General features: G+C 42.7%; 1 protein-coding gene across 1 annotated transcript in view; it reads right to left on the bottom strand.

Moving 5' to 3' along the window:
* The window catches only part of LOC308303160 (testicular acid phosphatase homolog), a gene marked incomplete at both ends in the record, with an annotated part of 47,795 nt that extends 29,428 nt beyond the window's left edge, over positions 1-18,367 (bottom strand). The window contains one exon of the mRNA XM_080747483.1: positions 18,278-18,367. Within this exon, the coding sequence (XP_080603609.1) occupies positions 18,278-18,367 (90 nt within the window). The remainder of the gene's footprint in view (positions 1-18,277) is intronic.
* Positions 18,368-19,990: the final 1,623 nt, after the last annotated feature.

Here is a 19,990-nt window from a genome sequence, read left to right as displayed (position 1 = left end):
GGGCCTGTCTTTAGCTATTGAAAAATAGCAGATATACAAGCTCACAGTGCGGCACCGAGTGCCGCGCTGCCAACTTGTAGATCTGCTATTTTTGAAAAGTTGTGAAAATTTGTGCAAATCTTTGAATATATGTATTTTTCTTTTTGAGCGAACATTTACAAATTTTGCTTCTGGGGGTCCCTGGAACTAAATATTTTGAGATGGGGGTCCGTGGCCATTCTGGCCAAATACATATCATTTTGGGGGTGCTTCACATGAAAATGTTTGAGCACCACTGACAGAGGTGCTCAAACATTGAGCACCTCAATGTTTGAGCACCTGACATAGAAGGATTTGAAATATTCAGACAAATTTTCACGATATTTCAAAAATAGCAGATCCACAAGCTCGAGCTTGTAGATCTGCTATTTTTCAATAGTTAAAGCACAAAATGTGAGTGAATCCTTGTACCCCGGGCCCAGAATTCGGTGCAACACCCCTGGTGAGGCGCAAATACAGTACCTGACAGGTCAGGGTGTCATAAACTCGCCATATTTTTCTCCCAACGAGTCGTGACACGGGGTAACCAGTGTTGTTGGAAAGCTCCTCCACGAAATACTGCATGGTGAAAAGAATTAGTACAAATATAATTAAGCTCTTGCTCATTTAAATATATACATATATAATACATATCGTCGTTGTCGGGTGAAAACCTTGTCCAAATCCGTTCGTTTTGCGTTTATCCTTTTAAAAATTATTTAAACTGGTGAAAACAGCCGATCTACAAGCACACAACGCCTCGCGATGCGAGGCGTTGTGTGCTTGTAGATCTGCTGTTTTCACTACTTGTGTGCGACGGCCTTATATAATGAAGCAGGGCTTTACTTTGCGAAAGAAAGTACAAATTTGAAACTTGGAGATACAAGGTTTCCACCCGACAACGACGATATATTACATTTTGAAGTAATGAAAACATTATACTTTCATTGACATTGCTCTTGGTCATTTGGAAATTTGGTCAATATGGTTTTAGACACTTACTGCAGGTACACTATTAAAGTAAAAACAATTTATGCTTTATAACAGAACATAAATACATATTTAATCTTTCCTTCTGTTCTACGTTGCATGGGGGGGCTAGTTGTAGCTATGAACCATAATATCCCTTTGAAAGGAGGGAGGGAACTCTGCACGTGGTGTAACTAAGTACATATTTACATGAGTTTTTTTTTCCTTTTAATATGCACGCACACACACACACACACACACACACACACACACACACACACACACACACACACACACACACACACACACACACACACACACACACACACACACACACACACACACACACACACACACACACACACACACACACACACACACACACACACACACACACACACACACACACACACACACACACACACACACACACACACACACACACACACACACACACTTCTACTCCATAAGCGAATATTGTAGTTACTTTTTCCTCCACTACAATTATTTGAAAAACTAAGTTACTACTATACTTACTTATTCAGATTATTGTCATAAAACATTCTGTAGGCTACATTAACAACTCAAGCCCTGTTTTATACTCAGACTATTTAAAAATAGCCAATCTACAAGCTCACAAACAACGCGTCGCTTTGGCAACATGTTGTGAGCTTGTAGAGCTACTATTTTTGAAAAGTTTGACAAATTCTGAAACATTTCGCTACTTTTACTTTGATACTGTAAGTGGTAGTAATTTAGATAACAATATCTTTGTAGCAGGACAGAAAAGCTAAGGCCACCGTTTGCTCTCCTGCATTTCACTTCCAGGTTCAATGTCTCCAGTAGAGGGTGCTAAAATTCAACGAGGGAAGCTGCTGGGCTGGTGTCAAGCACCACCTTAATAGGCAGCACGGAGGGACTGAGTTTAATTAAACCTTTTCATTGTAATTCTCGATCTAATTCAATCCTGCTGTTAATTAGTGCTGCGAAGAATGTGAGAGAAATTGCACCGAGCAGCGATGTGGAGGCGCTGGCGTCACCATGCACTGAGAAAATAAAGTTGAGAGGACATGTTTTCCAGGAGAACTAACTGGGACAACTGAAGCACTGATAAATTAGCTCACGTGTTTCAATGTTACCGGTAATTAAAATGTACAGAGAAGTAGAGTATTCTCAGCAATGTTTGACTTCTTACTAGGGGTGGGCGATATGGTAAAATATAATATTGCAATATCTTTCCTTTATCACGATACACAATCTTATCATGATTCTTTTTCATGTTGGTTTTTATGGTTGTTTTTCAAGTTACTTAACAGTACAACCACCTACAGTACAAGGTAACAAAAACTAAAAGAAAAAGGAGTAACAGAGCATTTAGACCAGTGGTCCTCAACGTGGGATCCAGGGACTCTCTGGGTTCCTTTTGGGAGGTTTACATTTGACCCTTACAAGAATGCAACTCTGACAGTATACAAATAAAGGGAAACCTTGACATTTTAAAGTTTGAGAACTACTGATTTAGGCAGGTTTAAATTAAATTCTGCAAAGAATCTCTGCATTAACAATTCAACAGGATTATTTTAAGGCTACCTCATTGCATCACGATATATACGACATCTCTGAAAAGGAATAGACCCTATTCACGGCCCGCCCCCGCACGCGCACTCAGCAAATTTCTCAGCAACTTCCTGGTGCTGACGTCAGCTTTGAAGGGTAAATTAATACAGAAATTGCTGGACTTAAAGCCAACAAATCATTATTTCAAACAGTAAAGTAAATTATAACACTGTGTGCCTTTTACTATCTTGTGTTCTTGATCATGCTAGCCGTGTTTTATACTGTAGGCTACTATTCGGAAATTGCATTACATTTGCAATTTCTGTGTTAACTCTATAGGCTTTTAGTAGGGTTTTCCCCTGCAACCGTGACGTCAGCACCAGGAAGTTGCGTAACGTGAAATCGGTCAATATCGTGGAGAATTGTATCGTCTCAACGATATTTATCAACCAGTGTTGCCGTAGTCTTGGGTCGCGCGCCGCCGCCGACCCATATCTTTTCTGAGCCGGCGTCTCGCACCCCCCCAAGTTCACACCTCGACAACTGTTTTAACAAAGAAACAAGCCTATATGCATATCAATAGACCTGTATAGGTGTTTATCACCATATTGCACACTCCTACTTCTTACCTGGTTGGACCTGATGAACCTCTGGTAGGGTTCACTGTCAAAGGTCTGAGTCATCAGGTCTCTGAACCTGGGGCAGTCCTTGCCCGGGGACCTCAACAGCTTGACAGATAACAAAAAAAAAAGAAAATCTGATAAACACACAACTCTAATTCTGTGTTGTGAATTATGTAGCTACACATGTGCATTCATTATGATATTGGCGTATTCACATTCATGTCAATTATTGGGGTATTCATACAGCATACGATACAAATACAGGACACTTTCTAATATGCAATACACATTCTATAACATCGACTATTACTAGTATATGCATTACAAGTCCTTCAGTTTTACAGCCTAAATTGCCATGGCGAATTCTGAGTATAACGCTAAGCTACAGAAGGTAAATGACCCCTCCCCTGACCAGCAGTAGTAGGATATCTTCAAGATGTCAACATTTAGAAAATGTGATATTCATGGCTTTCATTCCTAGTCCTATACACAACCATGTTGAGGACCAACGCAGGGGTTTCAATTTGTCTGATTGGCATAGAACTAATGTTCTACACCAGGGGTCTTCAAAAGGGGGTCCGGGACCCCTCAGAGTTACTACAGGGGGTCCTCCAAATCTTTGAGTGATAGAAACTTTTTTCTCCTTTTTTATATTAACCACTTGAACCCCAGCGTCCATATTCTGAGAACTTTAGCCAAAAATAGCAGATCTACAAGCTCACAACGCCTCGCGCTGCGAGGCGTTGTGAGCTTGTAGATCGGCTATTTTTGGCAAAGAGCTTTGGTGTAGAGGGCAAAAAGAGCAGACTAAGTACAGAGTGAAAGGTCAAGTTTGACAGTTCAAGTGGTTAAATATCTGAAAACACAAATTGACATGAATCCAAAATACACTGATGATTGGGCTGTCAAACAATGAAACTATATGGAATCTATGAAACAGGTTGTGGGGGTCCCTGCTTCATCTCTCTCTCTCAACTAAGGGGTCCTTGGCCTGAAAACGTTGAAGACCCCTGTTCTACACCCATCGGAAGGAACACCTGTGTTGGTCCTCAACATGGCCGGTGTAGGACTACAAATGAAACCCATGAATTGTGGGATATCGTGGAAATAAAAGAGATACTGTTTGCGTGCGTGGAGCAGAGAGACCTTACTAGGGCTGTCACGGTTATGACATTGTACATGGCGATTAATTGTCACTCAAATAATTGCGATTAAAGATTTAATTGTGTTTTTGTCGTTGATAATACATTTCTGTTTGGCCTGTAGGCTTTCAAGTTGCACATGGTAGATATGACACATAACCTAAAATATACAAAGAAATTACTGACATATTTGACAACTTTATACTTAAAAAAGAACATTGATAGTGGAAATAGCCAATCCACAAGCTCACAACGCGGCGCGATGCGACGCGTTGTGAGCTTGTAGATCTGCTATATCCACTATTTTTGAAAATGTGTGAAAACACATGAACATTTTTCAACATGGAAACGATTATGACGATAATGACAAAAACAATTGCGATCATGTCAAACAATTGCGATTAGACGATTACATGTAATAATTGTGACGGGCCTATATAGACCTTACCCTGTCCTGAGATCGGGGGACGGTGTGGACCGGGATGGGTCGCCAGAGTAACTGGGGGTTTATGGGGGGCGGCCGCCTGGTGCCGGGGGGGAACATGCCCGCCAAGCAGGACTGGGCGCTCATCAGCGTGCGGTCGTAGTCGGTGCTCCGCACGTAGACCTGTGTGCCCGGGGTTCGGGGAGAGAGGATTACTTTAGACCAGTGGTTCTCAACCTGTGTGGGGGTCCCCAGATGCAACCATGTTTTCTCACTCAACAGTAAACAAACCAGCATGTCTAGGGTATCTGCACATTTCTAAAGTGACAATTTAAGGACTTTTTAATACCTCTAAAATGACAAATTAAACACAAATTGTCAAATATGTGACCGAGGCAGGAGAAAAAGTCCATAAGTAGGCAATAGTGAAGTCCATCAAATTAACAAAATAGGTTTGATTTTGGATTTTTGTTGTTTATCCTTTTTTTCCATATTATCTAAGAATGTATGTTTTAGAACCTTCTCATTGCAACATATAACCATTTTAGAATCATAAAACAGCTTAAATTAGTTTGTTTTGTGTTTCCTTACACCCTTCTGGGGGGTGGAGACATACATTAACATTAGAGATGTTACCGATCAATCGGCAATGGATCGGATCGGGCCGATCAAAGCGTGATCGGCGATAATCGGTGGTTTAGATCAAAAGGCAAATTCACCGATCCGATCCGTTGTTCTCAGGTTTCAGCTGCAACACCACCATAGGTTAGGGCGGGTGAGGGTTGGAGTTAACAATCCATTCTTCACACTCCTTACCTGACTGCCAGTAGTGTGACACACTTTGAGAGGCCTTTACTCAGATTCTTGGTTCGAGGTTTAACAACATTCAAATACGCATATCTTCTTCAAATATTTTCAAAAACTGAAAAAAGATCAATGTCTACATATGGATTTCCTACATTTCTCCAGCCTCAGTCACATATTAGAGGCAGAAATTGTGAAAATAGACATAGACGATCTACCACGTCTCACAACGCGAGGCGTTGTGAGCATGTAGATCTGCTATTTTCACAATAGAACCGTGTTATACAAAATGTAATGCCTCAACTCTTAGTGCTCGTCAGGGTGAAGGGGGGTCCCCAGTTAAAATATGATTATTTTGGGGTCACGGACTGAAAAGGTTGAGAACCACTGCTTTAGACGTGTTGTCTGAGGAGGAGCAGTGGTGTAAAGTAACCAAGAACATTTATTGAGTACTGTAACAGTTTTGAGGTATTTGTACTTTACTTGAGTATTTCCAATTTCCAACACTTTTGCTTCTACTCCACTACATCTCTGATCCAAATTTTGCTCAACTACATTTATTTGAAAACGTACTTAGTGCTAAGCCTGCACTGGCTTCACATGCTGAAAAAGCCAGCAGGACATCAATATGAAGCCCCCAGCAATTACTCAATACTGTTCAAGTTTCGGTCTGTCAGAAGCATGGTAATAGATTCCTTCCTGGGAAGAGTTAAAGACTTGAAGTGGGCTGAATAACCCTTGTGCTCCAATTTAACCCAGATTATTATTATTACAAAACATAGGCCTACATTAACCACTTCAACCCTGTATATACATTTCGGGCCATTGGACAATACACACATTAACCACTATATACCTCTATATACACCCTATATACTAGTAAGACGCCTCAGGGCGACATGTGACCTCGCCCTTGGCCATCTGGACAGTGATGTATATCGGACCAGTTACCCATATATGGTGATCCATGTACTGTATATAGTACATCCCATTTATGCCCATACATGGAGATCCCTGTCTGAACCAGCCGCACAGATATGGGCTGTCTTCCTCCATACTGTACATGGGCATTCCCATATGAAGTCCTGTTAGATATGGGCTTAATATTGATTACATCAGGGATCTCCATACATGGGCATAAAAGGGATTCTGTTAGAGTGGTTCCCATGACATCACAACATACAATATATGTTATGCCCATACATGGAGATCCCTATCTGAACCAGCCACACAGATATGGGCCATGTCTTGGCCATCTGGCCAGTGATATATATATATATATATATATATATATATATATATATATATATATATATATATATATATATATATATATCGATGACATCAGGGATCTTCATATATGGGCATAAAAGGGATTCTGGGGAATAACCATATATGGAATTTTACATTGGTGATATGACCTGTGATGTCACAGTGATGTGTCAAGGGAACCAACCCATAGACTGTAAAATGTGTACACACACGGGTAAACTGCGACCTTCGGTCGCAACTATATACATAATGTACACTATATACCCTGTATACATTTGAAAATAGCCGATCTAACAAGCGTGATGCAACGCATTGTGAGCTTGTTAGATCCGAGTACTTTTTTCCACCGCTACTGAGGAGGCTCTTGCGAAAAGGCTCCAAATAAATGGAGCCAGTGCCAACGCGGCAATGTATCACAGGTAAGGGGCATTTATCTTTCGAGTCAACTAAGGTGCTCGGCGGCTGCTCGCGCAACATGAAGAGTCTGCGGAGCAAACCCGAATGGATGAGAGAGAGATCCGTCTCGCTGTGATCTTTTCTGACATCAGCCTCCGCTTGTCTACTGTATATCTCTCTGTCAAACCCCCCCTCCCCCCTTCCCGTGTCAGTTTTTTTTTGTGCGCCGTAAATCACCGGTGATAAGGTAGGGATTTGTGATGTGACGCTGAAAAATGTTCTCTCTCGTTTTTTTCACCCCCTTCTTTTTAAATTGGAGCCGATATGGCGGCGGCGGTGTGTGCATGCAGCCCAGGGGCGTCACAAGGGGTAGGAAAGTGGGACTGAGTTACTGGGGCCCAAGGTGGAGGGGGCCCTAATAACTTTATCTATTGAAAAATAGCAGATATACAAGCTCACAGCGCGGCACCGAGTGCCGCGCTGCGAGCTTGTAGATCTGCTATTTTTGAAAAGTTGTGAAAATGTGTGAAAGTCTTTGAATATATGTATTTTTTTAAGCGAACATTTCTAACTCAAATTTGGCTTCTGGGGGTCCCTGGAACTAAATATTTTGAGATCAGGGTCCGTGGCCAAATACATATCATCTTGGGGGTCCTTGACATATAGGTTTCTTGCACATATTTTCACGATTTTTCAAAAATAGCAGATCTACAAGCTCACAGCGCGGCACTCGGTGCCGCACTGTGAGCTTGTATATCTGCTATTTTTCAATAGTTAACATTCATGGGGGGCCCGCAGTGAATCCTTGTACCCAGGGCCCAGAATTTGGTGTGACGCCCCTGCATGCAGCCCAGGTAAAAATTCGCAGGCACAAGTCTGACTGCGGCCTGGCTGCTCTGACGACAAATTGCCAGTGACAGCCATTTAGGGACGTTGTTATTCCGGTGGTAATTGCATGTTATTTAAGTGACTTGCGAGAGAGAGGGAGAGAGAGAGAGAGAGAGAGAGAGAGAGAGAGAGAGAGAGAGAGAGAGAGAGAGAGAGAGAGAGAGAGAGATTAGGAACAGACACATTCGAAGAGACTCGAGGAGAGGTAGACTGCAGCAGAGGGTGAAGAACAGGGGCGTCAATTGGGTATGGCAGGGGTATGCAGCTGCCATACCCTGGGTCCAGTGGGGCAAATAAAAGTTACTTTTAAATATAAATCCATGAATGTCTCTTTGTCCATCTGTTCTGGTTATTATGTTGTTAAATTACTGTAAAATAACTACAAATGCAAAATTTAACAAAATGGGCACTTTAACATAAGGTATTATAATTATATTCTCCACACTTGTATTCTCCCCATCTTGACAAAATGGTATATTCCCAGGTTCCGCAGGTCAACTTCACAGGTGCATTGCATTAATTGTTAATTGTGGTATGTTTACTAACATGCCAAGTTTAGCTGCACTTGAACAACCGTTCCAGGCTGCCACATATCCAGCCCAAGAAACCGTAGAAAAGGGGGGACAAATAGAATATACTTCTTAAAATAAATGTATCATGCCTGTTGCTAAGGTATGGCAACATGACTGGTGTCTTGCACACGCGCAAAGGCGCGCGTGCAAGACACCAGTCATGTTGCCATACCTTATCTTTTTCTGAACCGACGCCACTGGTGAAGAAAAAGGGGGTAAAAAAAAAAACACTGGAGTGGAGAAAGCGGGCAGACAGGAATAGAAGGAGAGAAAATCTCATCTTCATAATGACAGTATGGGCTGAGCATGCATGTTTGCCCCGGGGCGCACCGAGCCCAACCGTGCACACGCAGACCTATACTCCACACTGTAGAAAGGATCGAGGAGGCCCCAGGGGCCAGATTAGCCCGCGTGTTACTTCACATTACAAGCGAGGCCGACGGAGGCGATATCATCAACATGAGTCACGTTCATTAACCTATGTGTTTACAGCCATTACTAAGACCGCAAACTGGCCACACACGTGAACAAACATGAGCCGTTACGCATGTTAGAGAGGGAGGGGAGAAGACATACTGTAGGGCGCTGTAGATTTTAGAACGACGCACACCTATTAGAGTACATCGTCGTTGTCGGGTGAGAACCTTGTATGTCCAAAACAGTTTGTTTTGCTTTTTTCATTTAAAAAATGATTTAAACTAGTGAAAACAGTCGTTCTACAGGCACACAACGCGGTGCGAGGCGTTGTGTGCTTGTAGATCTGCTGTTTTCACTACTTGTGTGAGACGGCCTTGTACGATGAAGCAGGGCTTTGCTTTGCGAAAGAACGTACACGTTTGAAACTTGGAGATAGGTTTCCACCCAACATAGACAACATAATTGTTGTCTATGTCGAGCGGAAACCTTGTATGTCCAAAACCATTCCTTTTTTGTTATTGGCATTTTTAAAAACATTTAAAGAATAGCAGATATACCAAGCTCCCAACCTAGTAGTGCATTAAATGACGGCATTCAAAACGTTTAAATTTGGAGTTATGAGGTTTCTAGCTGCCAGACAGCAACGATGTAAGAAACATACATCCACTCATACATTCTATAGCTCAGCTAAGAAAGAACCTCGCACATATACGTCACTCACAATGCACACAAACATGCAGGCTCAGGCGAAAGCGCAGCTGCACGTGCATACAGTACACATGCATTCCCAGGCACACATACATGATGTCATGCACGCATGGGGGTCATCAGTGCTGGAAAGGAACTATTATATTGTACCTTTTACTCCACTACAATTATTTGACATTTTTAGCTATACTAGTTACGTTAGATTTGGATTATTATTACAAAACATTAATCACTTCCTCCCTATGGACTTCAGCTATTTGAGAATAGCAGAAGCATCTACGTGTTGTGAGCTTGTAGATCTGCTATTTTCAAAAGATCTATGCATTTTGAACCCTTGTGAAATGGGACCGGACCAGCCTACCACGTGCCCCAAAACTAAAGCCCTGATTGGCCCATTCAATTCGCCCGCTCCTCGGGCGAGCTGAAATAAAATAAATAATCTCCGGGGTCCTCACTACACCCCGGAGATTATCTCAGTCCACACTACACACCACCCACCAACAGGGGGTGGTAATGTGCGGACTGATTTATCAGGCTAATTGTGTATATCGTCACTGTCGGGCAGAAACCTCGTATCTCCAAGTTTCAAATTTGTACATTTTTTCGCAAAACAAAGTCCTGCTTCATCGTACAAGGCCGTCGCACAAAAGTAGTGAAAACAGCAGATCTACGGTGCGAGGCGTTGTGTGCTTGTAGATCGGCTGTTTTCACTAGCTTAACTCATTTTTAAAACTAGAAGCTGGGCCGCCCGAAGGGCGGCCCAGCGTCTAGTCGGCGACCTGGCCAACTCGGAACAATGTAAATAGGGAATGAATGCCCCGCCCTTTAATGCAAACCCCATTATACCTGTTTTCATAGGACCCGTTTTGACCATCTGTCTGCCTGTGTCCATTTATGCCCATATATGGAGTTATCTGTATCTGTCTGTCTGTATGTCGCTGTCCATTTTATGTCCATATATGGAGATCACTGCAGTTATAGTTCTGGGTCCATTTTATGCCCATATATGGAGATATCTGTCTATCTGCGTCCATTTTATGCCCATATATGGAGTATCTGTCTGTGCCTCCAACTGTGTTGCAGACACAGTGCCGGTTCCCCCTGTTGTCATAGGACCAGTTTTGAACATCTGTTTGCCTGTGTCCATTTATGCCCATATATGGAGATATCTGTATCTGTCTGTCTGCGTCCATTTTATGCCCATATATGGAGATCTTTGACCATCTGTTTGCCTCTGTCCATTTATGTCCATATATGGAGATATCTGTATCTGTCTGTCTGCAATCCATTTTATGCCCATATATGGGGGCATTCATTTTATGCCCATATATGGAGAACGCGCGTGCCCGTGGGACGAACGGTTCTCGAGATACGCGGATTACATACATACATACACACTCACAGAGATTTTTGTTGACTCATGTGGCGTACGTGATGTCAGAGCCTTTTATGAAGTGATGTCACAATGAGTCAGAGCTTTCGCCGATTTCCTCCGGAACAGCCTGATGTCAACAATCAACCAAATAAACCAACAATCAAATAAGGAGATTCCGAACGTTTCGCGCCGGTTCGGGAAAACCGCGCGTCGGGTCGGGTCGAGACCCGGCACTGCACTCCGTGCCGCGGCGGGGAACGCGCGTGCCGAATCTGAAGCCGGTGGGACGAACGGTTCTCGAGATACGCGGATTACAGACAGACACACAGACAGACAGACAGACACGCAGAGACTTCTCGCATTTATAGATAGATGATAAATACAAAAAAACAGTTTTGGACATACAAGGTTTACACCCGACAACGACGATTATGTATATTGCTGAATATGAACGTCTCTACCTGTGTGTTTGTACCCCATTTTCTCACCCGGTGTCAATTATCTAATGTAATCCTGGTCGCTGGCCTCGCTGCAGTCCCTCTGCCAACCTGGGGAGAGCAACGGACTGACCTCATGCTTCCTTCTATGCATGAGGAGTCCAAGTTGCTTCTTTTCACCTGACAGGGGGGAGTTTCCCCGGTAGGACGTATAGCGCGTGGAAGGAACACGTTATTCCAACCCCCTCCATCAGGCGCCCCCCGGCTGGCCAGGGGGAGGCAGTATAGAGACCAGGATTACTGCATGTTTTGTGTGAGGGTACCTACCCTAGGAGATACAGGGAGAACAAGCAAACTCCACACATAAAGGCCCTTTCACCAACCCCAACTAGGGTGTGGGCACTGATGATGTGGAGGAGAGAACACGCCTCCAGCGCCCACAGCGTCCCCCGGAGGGAATCGAACCCAGGACCTTCTAGCTGTGAGGTGACATCACTACTGACTGTTTGCACCACCTACCTCTTTGTTGTTGTACTCCTGACTGAGGATGTTGCCGTAGCGTCTCCTCAGGAACCTGCCCAGGTCGTGCTGCTGCCTCATGCCCAGCTGGGGAGAACAGGGAAGGACGGACTGGTTATACTCTGCTCACCAGTGTTGTTTTTGACAGCACATTTTGATTTAGTTTTAGTCATAGTCTTTTGAATAAAATGTCTTGTTAGTTTTTAGTCACCATTTAGTCACCTGAAAACATTTAGTTTTAGTCTAGTTTTAGTTGACTGAATATCATTCAGATTTTAGGCGACTAAATCCACAGTTGATTTTAGTCAACTGAAATGTATTTTTGGCAGGCCATGATGGCTGAAAATAGCAGATCTACAAGCTCACAACGCGTCGCGCTGTGACGCGTTGTGAGCTTGTAGATCGGCTATTTTCAGCACGCGACATAGGGGAGCAACCAAACGTAAAATTACTCTTCTCCCCAACATTTTAGTCCCTCCCCAACATTTTAGTCTAGTTTTTATTTTATTGACGAAATTGTCAATATATTTAGTCTTAGTTTTAGTCATCACAGCTTAGTCTTTATTTCGTTTTTATTTCGTTTTCGTCAGTGAAAAAAACGCAGTCGACAAACATTGTTCGTCATAGTTTTAGTCGACAAAATCAACACTTCTGCTCACAACAACCTATTCCACAGTACGTTAAGCCCATATCTGTGAAATGCCAATATATAATCACTTGTACCAGGGGAACCAAATCCCTTTGGCCAGATGGCCAAGACATGGCGCGACCTCGCCCTTAGGTGTCTTACTGGTATATTGTGTCATAGTCAGCGTGGGAGTGGGGACGCACAAGCACCCAGCTGTAATTCCCAGCCCCCAGTGGCTGCAGAGTCAAAATTGTATTAATAACTGTAATAGTGTATTAGGGCAATAACGCGCGCCCTGGCGGTCGCTTCTCGTCCTTGGGGTGTCTTATAATGTATAATCTTTTCTTTAAAGGTTTTAAAGAAGATTATTTTGGCAAACCATGTTGGCTTGTGGTGACATTTTTGCCAAAATTAAATATTTGTCACGAACATACCCTGAATGACCCTGGTCTGTAACTCTGAGAGTGTACACATGGAACCAAATGGACCCATATAGGGTACGGTCCATTTGGTTCCATGTGTACACTCTCAGAGTTATGGTGGTCCTTGCAAATAAATAATCTGAGAACCATTAATATTAGTGGGTACACACTAGGGATCTTGGGACAGTAATTGTTATTAGCGTTTATTGTGATATAAAACACTCGATAATCGCACGGTGGAGAATTACATTTATCGTGAAAGTGTCCTCCGTCAAGGATCATTTCACGTTTTGTTTGCCGAGCTGCATATCTGGTACCACTTAAACCGTCTAATATAAAAATTGGGTAAGTAACATAGGCCTACTTGATACAGTCTTTTAAAAGAAAATCTGTACCAAATCTCTTTGCCAAAAATAGCTGATCTACAAGCTCAAAACCTCGTCATGTTGAGACACGTCGAGAGCTTGTAGATCTAAACGTTCCGCCCCAGAATAATGGATGTCGGGGATATTTTGATTATCGCGATGAAATCGTAAATGGCAATTATTTGGGTCACAATAAACGCGACAAGAAATGTTCATATCGTCCCACCCCTAGTGCACACGAGGTCTATCAAGGTTCACGGGGGGCAAACGTGACAGTGATTGAAGGAGTTAGCGAGGATAGAAGCGAGGTAGATTGACAGAATAGTGACGCAGGGATGGGAGATCTTACAGCCGAGAGGAAGGTGTTTGATTTTTAACTTGCACAAGAAAACAGCAGTTTAGCCAAGAAAATAATCCCTGTGCCTTACCCATTTAGGCCTATAGGATTATTGAATGCTTTAACCAGTGAAAAATAGCAGATATACAATCTCACAGCGCGGCACCGAGTGCCGCGCTGCGAGCTTGTAGATCTGCTATTTTTGAAAAAGTCGTGAAAATGTGTGCAAATCTTTGAATATAATGTATTTTCAAAGCGAACGTTTGTAACTCAAATTTTGCTTCTGGGTGGTCCCTGGAACTAAATATTTTGAGATGGGGGTCCGTGGCCAAATAAATATCATTTTGGGGGTCCTTCACATGAAAAGGTTTGAGAACCACTGACACAGTAGTCTCTCAAGAACAGACTAACTGAGCTCCAGTTAAGTGAAAAGGACCTTTTCCTTGACGATGGCTGGCCAGATTGCTGACATAGAAACATAGGTTTTTCAAAAAACCTTAGAAGTATTCAAAAGACACTTATAGAATCGGGTCAGAATTGAAATTTTCACGATTTTTCAAAAATAGCAGATCTACAAGCTCGCAGCGCGGCACTCGGTGCCGCGCTGTGAGCTTGTATATCTGCTATTTTTCAATAGTTATAGCATAAAATAATGATACACAATATACGGTAGTGTACCCGTTCTGAATGGGTTAAGGCCTTCTGGCATGCTGATGCTGTGAGTCGCTTTGTTTTATGCTGTAACATCCATCAAAGAAATGACAAACTGTGAATTCCATCTAAAGGCTATACTGCTGCACCTTGACGTTCAGGCACAAAGTGCCTTTTATTGGTGGACTTTTTAACCCATTTAGGCCTAACCTATAGAATAGGGCTAAATCAGAAATTAGCCTACAAAACAAATATGTTGCTACATACTGTACATGTACTGTAAGCCCCTCCCAAACAGCAAAATGTGTTCCCGGCCTGAATGGGTTACGTATAAAGACCCTAGTTAAAGGGTTACTGTCACCTAAAGGGGTTGAGGGGCAGATTACACTGTGACATGAGCTTCTCTGAAAACGGTCTGAAACAGTCTGAAATTCATGTCAGTGTAATCTGCCCCTCGCCCCCCAACAACAGCTCACCAGTACAGTAAGTCGTCATACAGTCAGGCTATACAGACAATTAATTTGATTGGCTTATAATTGCGCATCCCCACAGTGACATCATAAAAATATGAACTTGCTTTTTTTTAAGATGATTCTTAAAGTGACAGTAACCCTTTAGGTGACAGGCCCCCTTTTAATAGGACAGAGATACCAGTCCCCAAACAGTTCTAAATACAAAATATATATCTGAACCATTTTCAATCTGGCGTCCTTATTCTGAGGATGTCATTATGTGCAAAGATGTATTATTATTATTAGGGCTGGGATGCGATTACAAATTTTTATCTAATTAATTACAGGCTCTGTGATTAATTAATCGCAATTAATCTCATTTTAATCACACACTATTTGACCCGAGAAGCATTTTTTTTCAAGTAAAACACATTTCGCTGTACGAGTGAGTTCTTTTTATCTAAATTTCGCATCCACTGGGCCAAGCAAAGCGCTCTGGACCTTTTCTTTGACGATGGCTGGCCAGATTGCTGACACATAGAAACATAGGGTTTTTCAAAAAATCTTAGAAGGATTCAAAAGACACTTTTCAGTACCTCGGTCAGCTGTCCAAATCCTTGAGCCCACACCTCTTCTCCATGAGGATCCCTCGGATACGACTCGATGGGCGATCGATCCCCGTGCCGGAACACCTTACACAATGCAACACAACAACAAGGGGCGTCACAAGGGGGGGAAAAGTGGGACTGGGTTACTATAGGGCCCAAGGTGGAGGGGCCTTAATTATTTAGCTTTTGAAAAATAGCAGGTCTGCAAGCTTGCGGCGCGGCACTCGAAAAGTTGTGAAAATGAGTGCAAATCTTTGAATATGTATTTCTTTAAGCGAACATTTGTAACTTAAATTTTTCTTCTGGGGGGGGGGGGGGGGGGGGGGGGTCCCTGGAACTAAATATTTTGAGATGAGAAACATAGGATTTACCCCAAAAAAACCTTGAAAGGATTTGAAACATTCGAAGACTTGCACACATTTTCAGGATTTTTTTCAAAAATAGCAGATCTACAAGCTCGCAGCGCGGCACCCGAGCTTGTATTTTCAGTAGCTAAAGCACAAAATAACGCGTATGAATGCGCTCCCAGTCTAAATGGGTTATAAACCCCCTCCCCCTATGAAGAACATTCATGGGGGTCCCCGCAGTGAATCCTTGTACCCAGGGGCCCAGGATTTGGTGCGACACCCATGGGCAACAACAACAACTTATGTCACGCAGTGATGCAACGAGCTATTACGGCTCTTCCAGTGATTGTGCGCTTCACGCTCAATTCAAAAACATGTTTTGATGACGTCCTCCTAGACGCGAGGCCCCTTTGTGGTGTTTCCCGGAGTCGGTCCAGGGATATTAAATGGACCAGGGACTGACGTAGCTCACACTGTGGCGGCACACGCAGTCACTGGGTGGCATCCAGGGTGATTATGTGGGGATAATGGCCCATTTTCCGCTCCATTCCTGCTGGAACTACAATGGCTTAAACCCATTTAGACCGGGTTACACGTTATTGCGTGTTATTATTTCATGCTTTAACTATAGAGCATTGCAGCGGAAGTGGTTTACTGGTGCCACTTAAAAATCCTCGTTCATTTTCCCCATAGACTTTTACAAAAATATTTATAACAATTATGTTAAGCCTAAAACCAAGCCATCCAGGATGGAGGTGAATCATGACCTTACAACCTTTGTTTCTATGAAAAGAACATTTTGAAAATCGCTAAACAAAGGGTATTTATTAAATGTAGTATATCAAATAATTTAACATTAAAATATATTTTCACATAGAATCAAAGGTGAATATGAATGACGATTTTAAGTGGCACCAGTAAACCACTTCCGCTGCAATGCTCTATTGAAAAATAGCAGATATACAAGCTCACAGTGCAGCACTGAGTGCCGCGCTGCAAGCTTGTAGACCTGCTATTTTTTGAAAAATCAAGAAAATTCGAATTTTGACCCGATTCTATAAGTATCTTTTGAATCCTTTTAAGGTGTCTGTTCTTGAGAGACTACTATGTCAGTGTCGGTCAAAATATTTAGTTCCAGGGACCACCCAGAAGAAAAATTGAGTAACAAACGTTAAAAATACATATATTTCAAATATTTGCAGACATTTTCACGACTTAAAAAAAAAAAAAAAAAAAAGAGTGCCACGCTGCGAGCTTGTAGATCTGCTATTTTTCCAATAGTCAAAGCATTCAATAATTCAAGTCCTAAATGGATTAAGATCATTTGGGTGTTAAGAGTTCAAAAAAAGACTGCCTGCCCCACAAAGATGTAAGTCTTTCAATTCAAGTCACTGGAGCATGCTCCAGGTTTCCTTTTGTCTCTTTGTTGAATCACAGATTAGAACCTTTGTTCGTTGCTTCCTTGTTTTTCCGACAAGTATTGTTTCAAAAAGAAAATACAGGGCAATAAAGATGTAAGCTAAAAAGAAAATTGAAATGGACCGTTCGCGTGGAGTATTCTGCCCTGGAGCCATGTGAAAATGTTCCAAGTTTTCCCCTCAATTATTGTGTTGACCTGCAGATAAGCTAAGAGGTTTATAAAGGAAGCTGTGTCTGTTTAGTCTCCTAGTAATCCTCACATTCCTATTCCTGTTCTATTAACTTCAGCCAAAAATAGCCAATCTACAAGCTCTCAAAGCCTTGCAGCGTGAGGCATTGAGAGCTTGTAGATCAGCTATTTTTGGCAAATTGGTTTGGTGTAGAGGTAAAAAAAAAGAGAAGACCAAGTACAGAGTGAAATGTTAAATTTACTAAGTAAACGAACATCGATTTAAGTGGCTAAATGTCTGAAAAAGAGAACACCACATTAACACGACGATCCAACAGTGCTGTCAAACAAGTCGATGAAAATCTGCAACACAATTTTATACAATATGTAGTGAGGGGGTCCCTGCTTTATCTCCCTCTCAGCTAAGGGGTCCTAAGCCTGAGAACGTTGAAGACCCCTGCTTTATTACACTGTATAAAGTGTGAATATAATAATGCTCCTTGAGCGAGTAATACTCCGCACTCATTTAAAAAGAGCAGTGCAACAACATAATCCCCGGTGGGTTGACGTGGCAAACCAGATGAAATTTTAGACTCCGGCATTTCACGCTCATCAACTCAACAGTCAATACTGTTATGGCATTGCCTTGGAAGTGAAAGCCTCCTTTCTTTTGACATAATATGACAATAGAACATTGTGCTGTTTTCTAATGTCGTTATTGATTTGTGTGGACAAGAGCAACTTGGCAAAAGACTCACAGCCACAACAAACTTCAGTAGACGGGCTTCAGTCAGGGAGTAGCAGCAGAGAAGAAGCAGGTACGCTAGACTTTTCTTCAACTTCCACATGTTTTCAGCTGTCGGTCGTCTTTGCCTTCACACGATTCCCTTCATGTCAACAAACAAGAATGTTCACTATTTAGTATCAACGGTTTATTTTTGCAAGGATATAAATAGATCAACGTAAACGAAAAAAAATGGGAATCTTCTTTTGGACTTGCGAGTTTAATCATACGATATCGCGAAAGCAGGGACGTGCTGGCCATTGCAATGGGAAAAGCGGGACAACTCCCGAACGGCCGGTTCATTCCTGGCCGGTCCAGGCCGGCCATTAGGGAAAAAAAAAAAAAAAATGTCCATTTGTTCCATTTTGGGGGCTGGGCGGCCAATAAAGTAAATCGTCACTTTCGGGCAGAAACCTTGGATCTCCAAGTTTCAAATTTGTAAATTTTTTCACAAAGCAAAGCCCTGCTTCGTCATACAAGGCCGTCGCAAAAAAGTAGTGAAAACAGCATATCTACAAGCACACAACGCCTTGCGGTGCGAGGCGTTGTGTGCTTGTAGATCTGCTGTTTTCACTAGTTTAAATAATTTTTAAAATAATAAATACAAACATACAGACATACAAAGTTTCCACCCGACAACGACGAAATATAACTCATGTAATTGGCCCACTGGCTTGTCACTTTGTCACAAATCTTTGAGTAGCAGCAGCGCTATAGAGAGAGATCTCTCTCTATAGCACGCAATGAGGGCCTCTCCAACTCTTTTTCCCGGGCTGAATCAGGGGCCCAGCATGTCCCTGATCTCGAGCAAAAAGTAGCACCACAATTGATCTTTCGGATCACATCATTTTAACTCATAAATAGATCATTGTTCCTCATGAAATATGCACGCCGCGTCATCAATCCATTTGGCAAAGTCCTGTAATATTTACACCGGGATTTAGGTCAAATTAAATACTTGATAAGGATTCATGAATACTAACGTACGCAATGAAGCCTCAGATAAATTGCGACCTGTCAAAATTGTTCCAGATATCAGGACAATTAAACACGTTCACTCACCTCAGCATACTCGGCCGCACATTTCGACTCTTTTCAGTCAAATGAGCGTAAGAGAGCGACATTCGGCAGTGAATCCCATGTCCTCTGCCATACCCAGATGGGATTTGACGTTAAGTGCGTGTAACCACTAAAGTACATGGCTTTTATAGTCCAACCTACCTGACGTGTGCCTCCCTCGTCTCTCTCTCTCTCTCTCTCTCTCTCTCTCTCGCTCTCCCCCGGGGATTGCTGGTCCCAGTCGACTCCATGGCCGACCACATTCCAAATCACTGTCGCTGTCAATTCCCGCCCGTTCGCTGATATGACAGCCCTTCTTTGGCTGGATCGTTACCGTGCCTGGTTTTGGGCCCCTCGCGGCGGATAGCTCCATTTAAGAATCCATGCTATGGCCGCCTATGACTTTGAGAGCAACGCCGAGGCCGAATGGGTTAAACTAGCAAGCGTGACTCACCCGTTACGGTTTCCCAAATTGTATTGGTGTTCATGTAAACATATCATCACACTGTCGGGCAGAAACCTTGTATCTCCAAGTTTCAAACGTGTACGTTTTTTTTGTCAAGTAGAGCCCTGCTTCGTCACACGAGACTGTCGCACGAAACAGCAGATCTGCAAGCACACAACGCCT

The sequence above is a fragment of the Nannobrachium achirus genome (assembly GCF_963921795.1).
Source record: "Nannobrachium achirus genome assembly, chromosome: 18".
Classification (NCBI taxonomy): Eukaryota; Metazoa; Chordata; class Actinopteri; order Myctophiformes; family Myctophidae; genus Nannobrachium; species Nannobrachium achirus.
This window is presented reverse-complemented; position numbering and strand designations above follow the sequence as displayed.